Below are 16,410 nucleotides of genomic sequence, written 5' to 3' on the forward strand. Positions count from 1 at the left end.
CCTTGTGTGGCGACTGTAAATCACTCGAGAGCACAACCAGTCTTTTTATGATTTAGAGACGCGCGGACCAACAATCCTGATGTCTTCTTTACTTTAGTGTGGAAAAGATACTCCAAAATAACTGGATTCCAAATGATTCCGTAGACATTATACAGCAGCAATGGCAACTACTGCAAGATATAAATGAATTTAAAACCATTTCAATTAAATTAAATTTAAAACATTTTTAAGTATATATATATATATATATATATATATATATATATATATATATATATATATATATATATATATATATATATATATATATATATTATTTATTTATTTATTTTTTTTCAATTTGAATGAATTTGGTATATTACTGAATCAAATGATGGACCTAAACACACATTTAAACAACACAATATTGTTTATTTTGCATCAGTTTGACAATAGCACAATAAATCACGATGGTGGCTATATTCAAGTTTTTATATCACCTTATTTAAAATAAAGCTCTTTTAATGTCTTGAAAATATTCTTGAAATATTTTATTTTATTTAAAATCCAACAAAAGAAATCACTATAAAATTAGGAAACTGTTCGATGAAAAATAAGGTTTTATCATTTATTAATCTCAGCTTCTTTTTTCTGTTTTTTTGGAATATGTTTCTCGAGAAAACCCACGTATAAAAGAACCTCCTTGCTGTGTGGACCACCTCTCCACCGTGAAATAATCACAAGAAAACCCCCCCAAAATATAGCTTTGGTTATACAGAACTATTTTTTAATATGCAAACCCATTTTTACAAATAAAAATATACACTATAGAGGTATTTATACTGAACATAGTTGCTAAAATAAGTCAGAAAAAGTCAAATAAGTCACTTTAATACTTAATATATCAATATAAAAAAGGGTAATGAGTTAAAATCCTTTATAGATGAAGCTGAAATTATAATAAAATAAGTTTTTAAATACTGTAAGTCTATGTAAAGGCTCACAGTAAACATTTAGCGCAGCCTGGACTGTTCATCTGGAACATGTGATGATTTAGAAGACAAAACCGAATCTTTAAATCCCACAACATAAAAAGCAGAGGCTCAAGCAGAATGAAGTCCAAAATGTATAAAATGGGACACGTCTGAGCGCAAGCTTGGGAAAATCTTTTTCACAGAGTAGCTAGCTGTGAGGAAGAAAGGCTGTGTGTTTTAGCGTCTTTATGCCTCCGCACCAGCCTCCATCTGTTGCTCCGGAGCCACAAAAGCAGTACAGCAGAGTACACAGAAACCCATATTGCTTTGTGAGGAAGCAACACTAACTACACAAAATACATGGCAAACACCGACCCGCTCAGCGCATCCTGTTTCGGCACACACGGCTGTTTACCGAAAAGATGATCTGCTCAAGTCACAGAGAGACACATGAATTCATGACGCCTTCTCATCCTCATCATGAATATTCCCAAAAAGGCTCTACCCTGATCTTTGGGAGAATCTTTTCTTTGGGTACAACTGAAGACCCCGTCCCTCATTCAGTCCCCCCCAAATCCACCCATTCACTGGCTACAGGCGCTGATCTCCACATGAAATGATACCCCTCTTTCTCCTCCACTCTGGCGCCTTTACACACCCATATGCCAGGCAGCGAGGAGGCTGGGAAAGCCTGTAATTGATCAGTAAGTCTGGGCTGAAAAAAAGTGTGACCAGGGTCAGCCCCCCACGACGCACGCCAGAGTGGCTTAAGATACAAATTTATTAAAAGCCTCACATTTTCATCTCACAAAATTCCAGAAACTACTTAAAAACATCGTCCCTCTTTATAAAACATAGCAACACATTGATACACTTGTACACACAAATCATCAGCAGCGTAGGATTCACTTTGCATCAGTAAATGTTGGCTAAAAATAACAGCTAGGAATAAAATATTTTCAGAATATACAGACAATAAAAGCATTCAAAACATTCATATGTTTACAGTTGATCCTGAAACTACAAGCTAAGAAACAGTTTTAAGTGGGTTGGACTCGTGACACTAACCAGGGTGTAAAACTCCATCACGTAAAGGGCCAAAACACAACTTAAGCTGTGGCCCCCGACTCAATCATTACCCTCATGGTGGGCTTATGAGGCTTCATGAAACAGTGTCGCATTTTCAGAGTCCACTAGATGGCACTCTAAAATCTTTGGATTTTCAACAACCATTTCAATAAAACATTGCATCATTTTTAAACCATGAGCGCCGCCTACTGAGCTCTGAAAGCGACGACACTGTTTCACAAAGTCTCATCAGCCCGTCACTACTGGCACGCTCAAAACCTTTCAGGCTAATATTAGCACCACCGCTAATATTACTGGAACAGTGTCTAGCTTATCTGTTGACGTTGATAATCTCCACTTGTGAGAAGGATAAATCTTGAGCGCTGTAATTTCTATATTCCACATGCTATTGCTATAGCTAACGCTCTACAGGGCCACATAAAATGACAAGGCGGGCTGGGTTTGGGCCCCAGAGATGTGTGTATCGGACTGAATAATACTGTGTTGAAGCTTCCTCGCTTCACCAGCCACTCCATTCCTGTCTTGTGTTAGCAGTGGTGTTAGCATAATGCTAATCTGAGTGGTGCGGTTGTGTAGTAGATGTCGCTGGTAAAAGCATGCATTTCAGTTTAAAAATAAGGGTTAAAAAAAGGCAGTGCTGATAGAAATACAAAGCAAAAAAAGCAGGAGTAAATGCAAAGATGACACTAGCTTCATTGTAGCACCATGAGACTGAGAGACGTGTTAATCTTTAGCGCTGTACCACTCTCTTCCACAGGAAGAAGTTAAAAAATGCCACCGTTTGGCTCGTCACATGGATATTATCACACTGGAATGTTTCCCTAAATCAATATGACTAGTAGGAGAATTATAGGTTGATGATGATGATGTCATAGTTGTTGGAAGTGGATTTAACTGGCTCAAGTACTATGGTCCGGCGGCATCTCAAGCATCCGTGAGCTTGACTGCGACCTCTGTGAGAGCAGTCTGCACTGGTGGCTGGTTCCGGGTCAGAGGTCATTGGAGGTCTGGGAAGGGTTGGCGTAGGTGACCGAGCAGGGAAGCGGCGGCCAGTCGGCCTCGTCCTGCAGCTTCAGAGCCAGATGCATGTACTTGACCTTTGGTGGTTTGTGGCGGCGGCAGAACAACCAGGGGAGGAAGCGCGAGGCCCAGCGCTCATTGGAAGTCTGCGGACGCCATAAATCAGAGTGAGACGTTCGGGAACCACACTGTACTACGGTTTAAGAGCGTTGCCAAGTCTGTATAAATACACATCTAAAGCTGAGTTTTACTCCACTCTCGGTGTCATCATATAGAGAGGAAGGGAAGACTTTATACTGCTCTGTATGAAGTTTTCATTCAGTAAATGCACCACATTCTGGGTCACAAACATAAGGCAGAAACAAAGTTAAGTCAAAGAGGATTAGTGTGTATGATTTAAAGGCTCTGATATGGTCAACTCTTGCAGACTCCTGCAGACTTTAGTTAAATCATCGGAATGAAAGAGAAGAGGCTGCATGTTAGAAGGGCAGAGAAGAGAAAAGCTTTGCAAACCTGCGGTGCGTTAGGAGACGTGGCCGCGGCGGTCCGATTTACCGCCTGACTCTCTTTGAAAAATAGCCTCCACAAGATGATGTCAAGGATCAAAATCTACAGATTCAGTCGGCGACAAAAGAATCAGCGGATCACAGATTGGGTTCAAAACGGCGGGAAATATGCAACAGTTTCATTCAGGATTCAGGTCTTGATCAGGAAGAACATTGTAAATATCATAGTTTCGTTCATCTAATGATTTGCATCTGAGACAGTGGGTGGGGATGGACCTTACCTCCACTACGAACGACACCACTGTGTTGGTTAAGATGATGATGACGAGTGTGACGCGCCAGTCGTGAGGGACGCACACGATCTGGAGAAGGGAGCAGAGGGTTGGAGAACCTGACACCTGACTGTGAATCGGCAGGAACCACAGTCACCTCCAGGAAGTTGTCGATGGCGGCGAAAGGATTCAGCATGATGAGCAGGAGAAAGGCGTACAGGCAGAGGCAGGACAGCATGAAGGGCCCTGCAGGGGACACGCAGTATCACACGCACTCAGTAGAACTCGGGATTTCTTACCTTTGAAAAGTACTACTTGAAGAACTACTTGACAAAATAAACAGTTTCATCTTATTCCGCTCTGATTTAGATTCTTCCTTCCTGTTAGGTTTACAACTGCAATGCATTATGGGGCTTCGCATAGCAGGAGCCAGGGGCCCCTCAGATTAGAGTGATGATAAAGGCGGGGCCATGGTGAAGACGCAGAAAAGGGGCTCACAGTTCTTATAGCTGGGCTGTCTGAAGGGCTTCCCCTTGGAGAAGACGATGGCCACGGCCAGGTACTGGAAGGTCGAGACGTAGAAGAGCGTGGTGTTTTCATAGTTCTTGATGTTTTTGTGGTTCACAGGCGAAGTTACATTCACATTGCTAGCCAGGACGGAGGAGGACACATTGCAGGCGCTGCGGGGGGAAGACATCTCAGTGTAAATACTTTGTTTGTTTAAAACAGGAAGCGGTAAGCAGTACTCACTCTGACTGAGGCGTCCAAACCTCGTACCAGTTCTGCTGCTGCACCAGAAGGAAGGACGTGACCTGGAAGACCAGGCAGGTGAGAATCTGGGTCAGGACTGAGCAGAGCAGCTGCCCGGAGATGAGACTGGACGGAGGACGACTGGGCACCAACTTCTTCCACGCTGGATTCAGACTCACTGCCAGTGAAAAGACAAGTTTATTTGCAGAAACCAGGAGGAGGAATAGATCCCGGATGATGTCACTGACTTGTGAAAGCAACGACCAGAATGATGGCAATGTCGATGAAGAGGAACTGAAAGTCCCCCAGGTTGCTAAGAATCTACAAAAAAGATCTTTGTGTTATGTTCATTATTTCACATTAAGAGCGAATCTAATAGCATTAGAAACAAAGTAGGTGACTTACAGAGTAGAGCAGAGTGACACTGAGGTACTGGATGATGCTGTAGAGAGCCATGAATTTGAAGACGCAGAACGATGTGATGAGAGCAGCGCGACCCTCCCTGCAGGGGAACAACAATCCACCTCTAAGTGGAACTTTCTTTGTTCTATAACAGGCATGTTAAATTTGAGGCTGGTGGACCTCATCTGACCTGCAATATAACTGTCCAGAGCCCCACTAGCCTCACAATGTCTTTCAAAACACTTGCTCACTCAAGTCCCTTTCACTTTAAGATCTCTGACAGAAAGACAGGATGAAGCACAGATGGAGATTTGTTTCACAGGTGAGAGACCATGGCAGTCAATTTCAACTAAATCCTCTGGACAAACAACAATCCATTCGGGGTGTTGACCATTTCAATAAATTCTAACTGAATTACAAGAACTGAGCATAAAGCAAATTAGACCGTGACTGTCTCCATTATTAACAGTGGATGTGTTTTTCTGTATTTTAAAAATGACTTTATCATTTTATAACTGAGAGAGTGCAATAATAGTTACTATTTACTAACCTCATGCCAAAATTAAGCTAAAAAAAAAGCATTTTTTAACATCAGGATTTGAATAAACGTGGCTGAAAAATAAAAAAAACTTTTGGTTGAGTCAGTGTAATGTGACTTTGTTAATAGATCAATAATTTTTTAAATGAAATTCCTTGTCCACTTGCGGAGTTACCTGATGAGGTTGGGAACACAGGAGATGTTGGCGGTGGAAGAGGTGAAGGGAGACGCCACAGAGGCCTCCAGCTCCGACAGAGAAATGCCGCTGTGCGCCCTCTTCAGGGCCTGAGAGACAAAAATAATTATATCATTTCAAAATAATAACAAATCAAATTGATGTAAAAGTATTTTTCGTTTATCATTCTTCGTTTTTGAGAGTACAAAACTTACTCCACAGTCGTTCGCACCGTCACCACACATTCCCACAATGTAACTGCCAGATTAAAAAGAAGAAGAAAACAATTCATATTGAACGTGTTGTTTTTGTTTCGTTCTTTTTGAGACTTAAAATTGAATCAAAGCTCACTCAATGTTCTGCAGCGATTCCACCAACTGAGTCTTCTGGTCCGGAGACATTCTGGCGAACACAGTCGCCCTTAACAGAAGCTGCATCGCCCCCAAGCGGAGAAGCGAAGTATCACACCAACAGTCAGTCAACCGAGAAGCAACAGTGTTATGTTCAGCCTGTATCTTCACACCTTAGGGACCAGATGAGGGAAGTGCTCCGTGATAACCGCGAACGCTCGACCGTTCATGGCAAAATGGTAGCTCTGCTCGTGCTGAGTCATCTGATGGCCAAACTCGCTGTCCTCTAAGTTGATCTGCACAGTCTGAGGATTTTAACAGCAGATAGAATGATTTTAGAACATAAATTAAGTTGCATGCTTCGGTTAGTAGGTTTAAAAAATAAAACTATGGCGTAGGATCATCCTGCCTGAGCGTCTTTAGCGTCCTCGGTATAAGTCCAAGTGATGCTGGCGGGACTGTTTTCCTTTGCAGGCGCAGCGTCTGCGATGATGACTTTCTCATGAGGACGAACCATGCCACAGTCTCGAGCCACCGATATTGCCGTCAACATGTTATCACCTGCAGCACACAGATCACGAGACTTCATTGAAGAGCGATGAGAACCAACAGAGGTGAATCGATGTGAGCGAACCAGCTAACCTGTGACCATCAGGGTGCGGATGTTAGCGTGCCGTAAATCAACCAGGACACCTGCAGTCTCTTTTTTGATCTTGTTTTGCATGACGATCAAACCGAGGAACTCCATGTTGCTTTCTATGAGATCTCTGAAATAGAAAGTCTTTGATTCGGATTCATTGGAACAGTAAAGATTCAGTAATATAATATAATATAATATAATATAATATAATAAGTTATATATATATATATATATATATATATATATATATATATATATATATTACATATAATTTTACATATTATATGTAATATAATATGTTATATATATTACATAGTAATATGTAATATATAACATATTACTAGATAATATATAACTTAGATAATATATAAACAACAACATGGTAGAAAAGCAGGTAAATGTAGTGGACATGAGCCAGACAGTTTCCTCAGTGGAGGGAGTCCCACCTGCTCAGACTCTGTACTTTGTGCCAAGAGAGTTTGGACTCCAGCTGGCGATGCGCCAAAGCTATGACCCGGAAACCCTGCTTGGTGTAAGTCTCCAGAGTTTCAGCGAAATCCTGCGGGACTGGAGGAGTCACAAGAGAGATTTCAGAGACAGAACTCTATACTGAGGTGGATTGACTTAGATATGATCTTCTGACCTGTCTGTGGAGCGCAAAGACCAGCCACGACCTCTGGTGCCCCTTTCAAGTAGGCGTCCATGTGCTTCTCCCCCAGCTTCCTGACCACGACACTCATCCTCTGTAGCGTGGAGGAGAAGGGGAACTGGCGAACTATTCCAACCTCATAAGACTGAAGAGCAAAAAAAGAAGGCTAGAGCATAAACAATGAAGTTTGAAAGGAAATGACAACAGAAAGTGAATACTTACTGATAATGCTGACAGCTCCTGCTCAAAACAAAAATATACATAAACACATCATACTGAACACGATTATTACATTGTTAAAAACACATTGTTATTGCTCTTGTCATATGTGGCGGTGTGATTTAAGATAAAAGACGAGGACCTGTGAGATCCAGGGGGCGCTCCTGAGAACAGTATGGTCAAAAGGCTTGTTCATAACTTTACCTCCAGGTTCACAAACAACATCAAAATAGTGTCTTCGTACCAGATTCTCAGTGTGAGGGTCATTCTGGTTGGCCTCTGGGATGACCTGTCGGGGCGGTCGCACGACGGTGGGCATGATGGGGTTGTGAAGCGCCGTCTCTTCCTCAGTGGCCTCTTCCAGGACCTGAACAAAAATGTATCAATTAGTGTTAAAAATGAGCGTGTTTATTTACTCTGAGCCACTTCGGCCTTTGGAACCGAGTCCAAGAGGGATTTTCCAAATGTCCCCGGTCACCATGGTACCAGACTTGAACCACATTAGCCAAGAAGAGCTGAGGCTCAGCCAAGTCAACAAGACGCCTGCTGCATAATTCATGCACTGACTGCTGGTCATGTCGGTAAAAGGTCACCCTTCTCCACACACGGACTATAAAAACTGGTGGCTTACCCAGCCTGTGGCGTTGAACATCTTGAGGTCCAGAGGGTCTCCAGAGAGCTCCCCCTGTATTTTGGTGAGTGAATGGCAAGAAGCCATGCCGGTGACAAATCTTGTCTTCACCAGATCTTCCTTCGACGCCTCGGTCTCCGGCGGATAAAAGCTACAATGATGATGCAACAACCAGACTAGTTTGTGGGATCGGGAAGAGAGTTTTAAAACTCCAACTTCCTCATGACGTGTCTCCATATTACCTGCCAGCTTCTGCTCTCTGAATGCCCCGCAGGTCCAGGCCATCCTCTGTGAGAGTCCCAGTCTGACAGCAAAACCAGATGCAATTGAAACAGCACGTTGACTGATACAGAGTAATGTATTTCTATTAGAAGCAGGACTCCATTTAAAAAAATAACCAGATGATTTAGAGGTTATATACTGAAGTAAACATGATTAATTACAAATAATTTTTAAAAAACTTAAATTATAATTATTTTTTATTCTTATATAAATATAATAATTGGAGTAATCTCATTCAGTCACCTAATGCATGCATGTTTCGGTCACAACATCACATTGTATAATGTGGAGCACTGAAAAAAATTGCATGAAATAATATATTTTTCTGCAATAAATTAATTACAAAAATTACAATAAAAAAAATATTGCCCACAGACACATGGTCTGAAAAGGTGTTTTAAACGCTTCAAAATCTGGCTTTATTGCAGCACATAATACATACTGTCATAATTGGGAAATACACGGTGTGTAATAGTGAAATAAACTGACGAATAATAAACAGGAATGTACCGGAATGAATAGGGATATCTGTGAATACATAACTGCATATATTTTTTGAATGAATTGGGGATCAGAAATTCCCATATTCATCCAGTACCTTGTCAAAGCAGACCACGTTGACTTGACCGCACATGTTGATTCTCTGAGGGCTGATGCAGAATATGCCGACCTTCTTCAGACGCCGCTGTGCGTAAACAATGCCGGCTGTCATGGCCGCCGGGAGAGCGGGAGGCACAGTGATCGTGATGATGTCCAGAGATTCAATGATAATAGTTTTCGCTGGCACCTGTGCGAGAGCCAGAGATTGAATTGAGATGATATTTTTGTGCTGGACAGAGAGGCAGACATCACCTTGCTCATGACGCTGAGGACGATGGTGTATATGAAGCCGATCCCTGCCACGCCCACCAGACACAGAAGGAAGAGATACGCGTCGCGGTACAGTTTGAAGTCAGTGGGTTTCGGGTAGAGGATGGAGCGCACCAGTTGGCCCTTCTCTGTGCTGAAACCTGCAACACCGTTACAGCAAAAATCAAAACCCAAAACAGCTTCAAGCGGAGTCCCTCTTGTTTCCTCACCAGTTCTCACCACCACAGCCTTGACCACCTCGCCGGCATAGAAGCGAGTCTGGATCACTTGAGTGCCACAGAAGAGAGTGTGTCTCTTGTGTTCCTCCATATTATACATCTGGACTGACTCTTCGCCGGAACTCGGGAGACTGGTTTTAGTGACCGGAACACTTTCTCCTGTGATCAACACACACACACGTTCAGATTTCTCTCCATGTTAGGACATAGTGTGGTATCTCCATCCAAAACAAATGGCTAACCTTAACCAGGACTTGTAACTGAACTCCTCACAGGGAGAATGGGTCCTCACAAGAGTAGATAAACCAAACACTCACACATACACTTTTAGATGCTTCCCCCAGGCCTCTCACCTCCCATCCTTACCATCCAAAACAAATGACAATTTTTAACTAGATCAGACTTAACACAATTATAATTAAGTTTTAATCCACAAACTGAGGCGTAAACTTGTGGGGACCGGCAAAATATCCCCACGAATCCATAAGTGTCATGTCCGCACTTTGTTTGTCTGTTTGCCTTTGTATTTTCCGTGATTGTCTCGTGCTTTTATTTTGGGATTCCTGGTTGCTCCTCTGTTTCCTCTTCCTTCCTTCCCTCCAGCTTCACGGGCGGCACAGCTGGTGTCCGTTTCAACCTTCCATGGATATGACGACGCCAGCTCGTGCTGCCAGATGGTTGCTCCACGCTCCGTTGCGGTAACTCTTCCACGACTTCCAAATGTCTCGTTCCATTCCCTGAATTCTCTAAATCCTCTGCACGCTCCAATTCCTATTCAGCCGCTTCCTTAGTTCTTCGTTCTTTCTCGCTCCGTTTGTGTTCTCTCCTTCGCTATTCAGCCCGCGTGTGAGCATTTTTCTAGTCTTTTCCTTTCTTCCCGACATAGTTACTTCCTTGTGTGTGTGTGTGTGTGTTTTTCCACCACCGAGCGCTTAACGTTTACTCACTCAGCATCGGGCAGAAAACATTAAACCTTTCCTATGACTATACGTTGCCAGCAAAATCTCAAATACATGACTTAAATACATCCCTATTATCACGTAATAGCTTCCTGTGCCTGCATGTGAATGCTATAAACATTTTATGGCTTTTGTAGCATTCAAAGCCAAGACTGAAGTCCAGCATTCCGCAGTTACTCTCACATCATGATGCATATGCTCACCGGTCAGCATGCTCTCGTTGACTATGCAGGTTCCGCAGATGAGTGCAGCGTCACAAGGCATGATCAGACCATTGGCCGGAATTGCAATGACATCACCCGGCACCAACTCCGTCGACATGGCTTGTTCAAAATCTGCAACCAACACAAAGGGCAGAGACAGAATCTCAACATTTACACAGCAACAATTGTATGATGTGACGAACAATCCTCTCGAGTCTTGCCTTTATCTCCTCTGCAGACCGACACCTGGACGATGCTGTGTGTGGCCACCATGTCGTGAAGCATCACGTATTGCTGAAAGCACAAAGCCAAATCAGAAATGCAACATCAACAACATCCAACTGTGTAAACTCACCTTCTTAATGGTGTAGAGTGAAGTCACTATTGAGATGACTGACATGAGAACTATGGCGGAGGCATAGTAGTAGTAGTCCTCAGCGCTCCAGAGAATCACACTGAAGAGCTGAAAGATGTAGAATGGATTCAGCACCTGAGGGCAGGAAGACAAGACACGTGAGGTGCAATACAGTGGAGTTAAAATAATATTCATATCACCTCTTTTATGAGAAGCTTGAATAATGACGGAACTCTAACCGCAATCTCATTCTCTCCGAAAAACAGTTGCCTGCGGCAAATTGCATGATCAGACAGATTCAGAAACAGTTGAACTCCACAGGAGTCAAACACGTACCTGAAGTCCTGCACTGTTTTGAAAAGTCCGGCGCTGTGGTCGGAGTGAAGAGCAGCACACGTCACCTTCAAATCCTCCAAGCCTCTAGAAAAGTCATTCAAGGTTACTCCTCCTCTATTTGACCACAATGTTTGTCGTCTTTTTATTATTGAATTACGCACAATTAAATGCTGCAAATATTTCTGCAACTGCTGATATGGAATAACATTCTATTGAAGAATAAATCTGCCATTTTCCCGTAATATTTCCTTTTATGCTATGTAATGTACAGTATATAAATATATAATATCCGCTAGTGTTTACTTCATGTTACAGAATCTTACTTGTGTACTTCGAAGGTTTGCGCCGCTTCGTTCCAGTAGTAGTTCGTACTGTGGTGAGTGAAGTATCGGATCTAAAGAGAAGAAATTCAGTTCTCAAAATGAGAAGGAAGAGAAGATAAATCTCCATCTTTTGAATCACTTGCCTTAAAAGTCTGGCTGAATTTCTCACAACGTGCCTCGTGTGCAGTCGCTGCGTCTCCGTTTGGTATTTGTGCCGCGACCTTCGAATCCACTCTGTCGAACGGAGATCGACCTGGAGCCAGCATCACACTGACCCTGGTCCGGAACCATTGCTTGAACTCATCCTGCAACATATTTTTTTCAATTCAAAGTCAGTAAAGTTATTTATCGTGTCTGATCTGAATTGCTCTCCACAGGCCCATTAGCGACCATAAAACCACTAGCTATCTGCAGGGTGTGTAGCCGGGATCAAAGTCTTCAAAATCATTTTACATGTGTGGGTGTCAATAAAACAGTCTTGTGTGATCAATAACTTCCTGGCAGCCAATAAATCCTCAATCAGTAACAAGACTGAGGAGATCTGAGCCAGTGAGACGCAGACCCCCAGACCTTTGTTTATGTTGTGCCACTGAAGCTACATTCAAGCCTTATCGGACTTATTCTTTCTGTTTCACAATCACATATGTATCATTTAGTTCCAGTAAAACTGATACGAGAGGAATTAGCTTGAGGGTTTAAGGGAGTTTAAGGTTCTGATTTCCATATTTTCACTCTTACTATTGCAGTCTGGCTGTGGTTCTAGCATGTGGTTGGCAGAAGCTCCTCCTGTGATCCTGCTCTACATTTTTGACATTGAAAAGTTTTACAAATTTTATAAAATTGCATATGCTAAAATATTGCGAAACTTGATCACATGATATTGTATCTACAGATATTGCAATACTTGATATCATAAGTCAGCTATATAGATGAGTAATACACAGATACATGGATATACTGCTGTATTTGTGACACGTGTTTGATATTAACGTTTACTGGAGTTATTTTGAAGATGAAGGGAGCTGTTCATTCCTCTGTTGGACTGTGAAATTTAACTGAAAGTCTAACTAGACTGACTTCATGACAATTAACTTGTTTTCATGCTCATATTATTATACTGTATTGTCTGATTTTTCCCACTTAAAATGGCTCTTGTTAACAAATATTACAATATATTGCTGAGTGTGGCAATATATCACAATGGATCGTATCACCACTCCTCTATCGAGATACGTATCGTATCGCCAGATACCTGAACATACGCGGCCTGAATAAATAGAAAAAAAACCCTACATAATCCCAAACTTTTCATGTCAAACCTAGCTTTTGAGCATAACAAATATGAGTATCATTTGTCAACGCTGGAAAATCCAGCTTCATAAGCATTCCACATCAGTTAAAAATGATCCGATTGCTGAGAAGTTGAGCTTCTCTGAACTCAACCTGCTTCTGCACTTTGATGAGGAATGCAGAAATAAGAAAGCTACCAGATGATGTCATGAAACCAGACATGACCTTTTGACCTTTGTCCAAGTTCAGTGAAAACAGTTCCAGCATTTGATCCAGTATCAGCTGTTATATCATAACATTAATCTCTAACACAGTTACATATTCCCAAACTGAGAATACAGTGACAAAATATTTTAAAAAAATCAAAACTGACCAATCACCTGTAACAAAAGCGCATATTAAAATAAGACCCTCTTCAGAACAAAAGGGTTTATAGTTTTCTTAAAAGCTTTCAACATTGTTCAGACAGAATACTGAAGGGTTATTACAACTCAAACTGCAGGGTGCCACCGTGCCAAGGCATAACAGCGGTCACCAACAAAGCCAGAGCAATTGTGAAAGGGATTTCTGACTTTGTTATTCCAGTCTTTCACATCCTTAAACGCTAAACATACCCGGCAACAGACCATGATACACTGAGTTAAAACACATATCAATCACTGATACTACTGAAGTGTACCGTGCTTTGCAGGAGGAGAATCTGGGCCTCCTTTAGTGAGGCTCGGGTGCAGGTTCCCTTGACGCCCCACTCAGGAAGCCAGTAAAGCAGCAGGAGGAGGAGACCGCCGGAGCACACGACACCAGCACCCACCAGGACCCTTTTCCACAGACAGGGCTGGTAACCCCAAACCTCCTAGAGAGACAATGTAAAGTTGGTGACCATGAAACTGGAATGGAAGCTTGTTCATGCGACAATTACTGGGGCTTTGAAAGAGCATGCATAAAGTCACTTTTGTTTCTTATTCAGTACATCAGTCAGTTTAACTTGAAGGAAAGACTTGTGTCCAGCTTCTGTGAGATGGTGAGTGTGCTGATGTCCAGTTTTAAATAAGAGATAATGGTTCAATTTGATTTTTTTATGTGACAAAATGTTGCATATAGATTTCAATTGAGCTTTCTTTCATTACATGGAACTGTTACGAAGAGAAGCACTTGTTCTGGCAAGTTTTTTTGTCAATGAACGAGTGGAACTGGTTTACTGATGAACACTCTTTAATTTTCTTTCCACGCTTTCTTTTTTCTATTGAGATGTCAGTAGAAAAGACAGAATGAAGCGGGCTGAAGTGGTTACGGTCGTAAAACCATTGCTTTTGCGGTGGTTACAATTTTTTTTTTGGTATATGTAGAATGTTATGACCTGAACAACAGGTCAAAACGTTTAACTACATTGTAAAGGAGTATTGTTTTTTTTATCAAAACATTTGATATAAAAGCAATTTATTGACTTACCACATTACAAGTTTGTTTAACAAGTTAAATCCATGATACATCTGAATTAAAACTTTGATAACTGTCCTCTTTTATGTGAAATTATCAAGTTAAATTGCAAAAACTGCAGGTTCAACTAAGGTTTTCACACTTTGGAACGACAACATTTTAATACTAATTTCCATTTTGACATGAGGAACTAGGACTAGTTGATAGCAATAACACTTTTTCACGAAAAAGAGATTGTTTTGTCGCGTTTGCCAGTAAATGGCACTGCTGTGCTGCACTTTAAAAAGGGGATCAATAAACACTTATCTGAAACATTACAAACAGATAACACCCAAGTCATTTCAAAGTTCACCGGTGGATTTTTTAAATAAATGCCGAAGCTGTAACACAAACAGACGTGTTTTAAATCCAATTCTTCCATGAAGATCTTTACCATCTCGTCCTCCAGGCCCTGGTTGAGAATCTTGCGCTCCTCGGTCTTCATCTTGCTACGATCCCATCAACTGAGGTAGGAGAACAAGGCTTTAAAAAAATTTGATCCACAACCCGCTGCTCACGTTGTTTCAATAATCGATTGACTCATTTAATCCATGTAAGGAAGTAAAATGGTGGCGATGTCAAAAGAGCATGCGCCCTCCTAACTGTGGCGATGACTCTAGTTACGGCGCCACAACAAAAACAGGACAAGATAACACACCTCCCGCCTTATCCCTCGCATTAACATTGGCGGCTTACAGGTTCTTTTTCGGTCTTATCAGGTAAGAAAATCATCAACTAAGGCAAAACCGCTCTAACCGCAGTCTTGGTCAACGGCACCACAGATTCATTTTTATGGCTTTTCAAACAAAAACGGGTCAAAAATGTTAATAATTGATGGTGATTTATTCCTACACATGGGAAACTTGTATATTACGGTGCTTGTTTTAGCTTCAGCACTATGATTCAAGCAACTAGTCTACTGAGATCATTGTACTTTGTGAGCATAAGTGAAAATAGCTTTTGCTGCCTCCAATAATCATTTGTTCATGATAGATTCAAGGCAGAGGCAACTACTGGTTGAAAATACACACATTTACATGAAAAGAAAAACACATTAATCGACGTAACGTCTCTGTTTTCTGTGCTGTAATATTGGGATTTAAGTCATTGTGAATTTTACAGATGAAATTCGGACCTCAGCAGACATAGTGTAATTCCATTGTCATTATTTGTGCAAACAGTATGCTATGTTCATGCTAGCAAAGGAGAGCATCAATGAAAGAATGCACAATAAGAGGGGAATTGGAGCAGGTACATAACTGTAAACAAAACTATTGTACAAACAAACAAGTCTGCAGCAAAACACACCGATATCGTTTGTTATTGTGGCGGTCAAACACTCACTACAACACGCACAAATGGACAATATATTAAGAGTATAATAATAAAGTTGGAGTGCTTTTCAAGTGAAAAGACTTTCTCAAAGCAGCGAAAGTTGCAGCGCCACATCCACGGTGATGCAGCTGCGAGCTGAAGACACGAGTTCTGCAGATGATGTGGAAGAGAGCTGAAGAAAAACACGTTGCACAACTTTCTTACCCACGTCGCCACTCGGTCAGCAGTCGAGTCTCCTCATAGTTCCTCACAGTCAACGTGTGTGTGTGTGCGCGCGCGCGCGTGAGCGTGTGAGCACCGACACGCCGCCTCTCATCAGATCCACGCTACAGCTCCGACCGTCCCGAACCGGTCCACACAGAAGGAAGTGGTGAGGGAACAGGATGTGAGGTCATCGGAGGACACTTGAAATCTCGGCATGTTGGGACTAGTCGACCCCCGGCAGCAGCAGCAGCAGCAGCTCCGACGGAAGGAGTCGACTTCATTCGACTTATCAACACCGTGTCACTTTCGAGACAAAACAAGATGGTGTTCATTCACTAAAAAGCTGGATGGAGTTACATATCAGC

At 41.9% G+C, this 16,410-nt stretch overlaps 1 protein-coding gene across 2 annotated transcripts; it reads right to left on the bottom strand.

Annotated features, from left to right (window-relative positions):
- Positions 1-1,735: 1,735 nt before the first annotated feature.
- On the bottom strand, positions 1,736-16,194 carry LOC128769241 (polyamine-transporting ATPase 13A3-like). 2 transcript variants are annotated; one of them, XM_053882771.1, is made up of 33 exons: positions 16,046-16,194; positions 14,901-14,970; positions 13,710-13,883; positions 11,884-12,045; positions 11,741-11,811; positions 11,418-11,501; positions 11,321-11,351; positions 11,082-11,216; positions 10,948-11,020; positions 10,727-10,858; positions 9,556-9,723; positions 9,329-9,486; positions 9,075-9,263; positions 8,437-8,498; positions 8,195-8,345; positions 7,808-7,930; positions 7,567-7,584; positions 7,339-7,489; positions 7,142-7,262; positions 6,698-6,822; positions 6,465-6,616; positions 6,229-6,360; positions 6,057-6,136; positions 5,921-5,963; positions 5,706-5,815; positions 4,996-5,092; positions 4,839-4,911; positions 4,591-4,768; positions 4,339-4,520; positions 3,998-4,086; positions 3,850-3,930; positions 3,576-3,671; positions 1,736-3,208 (listed from the first exon to the last, which is right to left on the bottom strand). In XM_053882771.1, exons 2-33 carry the CDS (start codon positions 14,949-14,951, stop codon positions 3,032-3,034), a joined length of 3,669 nt encoding a protein of 1,222 aa, XP_053738746.1. In that variant the 5' UTR covers positions 14,952-14,970; positions 16,046-16,194; the 3' UTR covers positions 1,736-3,031. The 2 variants fall into 2 exon arrangements, with proteins under 2 accessions (XP_053738746.1, XP_053738745.1); XM_053882770.1 differs by having other exon boundaries at positions 11,282-11,351.
- Between the last annotated feature and the right edge of the window lie 216 nt (positions 16,195-16,410).

Source organism: Synchiropus splendidus, chromosome 13 (assembly GCF_027744825.2).
Source record: "Synchiropus splendidus isolate RoL2022-P1 chromosome 13, RoL_Sspl_1.0, whole genome shotgun sequence".
Classification (NCBI taxonomy): Eukaryota; Metazoa; Chordata; class Actinopteri; order Syngnathiformes; family Callionymidae; genus Synchiropus; species Synchiropus splendidus.

Coding starts and splice junctions, on each gene's coding strand:
- LOC128769241 (XM_053882770.1), bottom strand. CDS start 14,951: ATGAAGACCGAGGAGCGCAAGATTCTCAACCAGGGCCTGGAGGACGAG. Junction 4,769..4,838: donor TCTGGTCGTTGCTTTCACAA/GTCAGTGACATC, acceptor TTTCACTGGCAG/TGAGTCTGAATCCAGCGTGG. Junction 3,209..3,575: donor CGTCTCCTAACGCACCGCAG/GTTTGCAAAGCT, acceptor TGGCGTCCGCAG/ACTTCCAATGAGCGCTGGGC.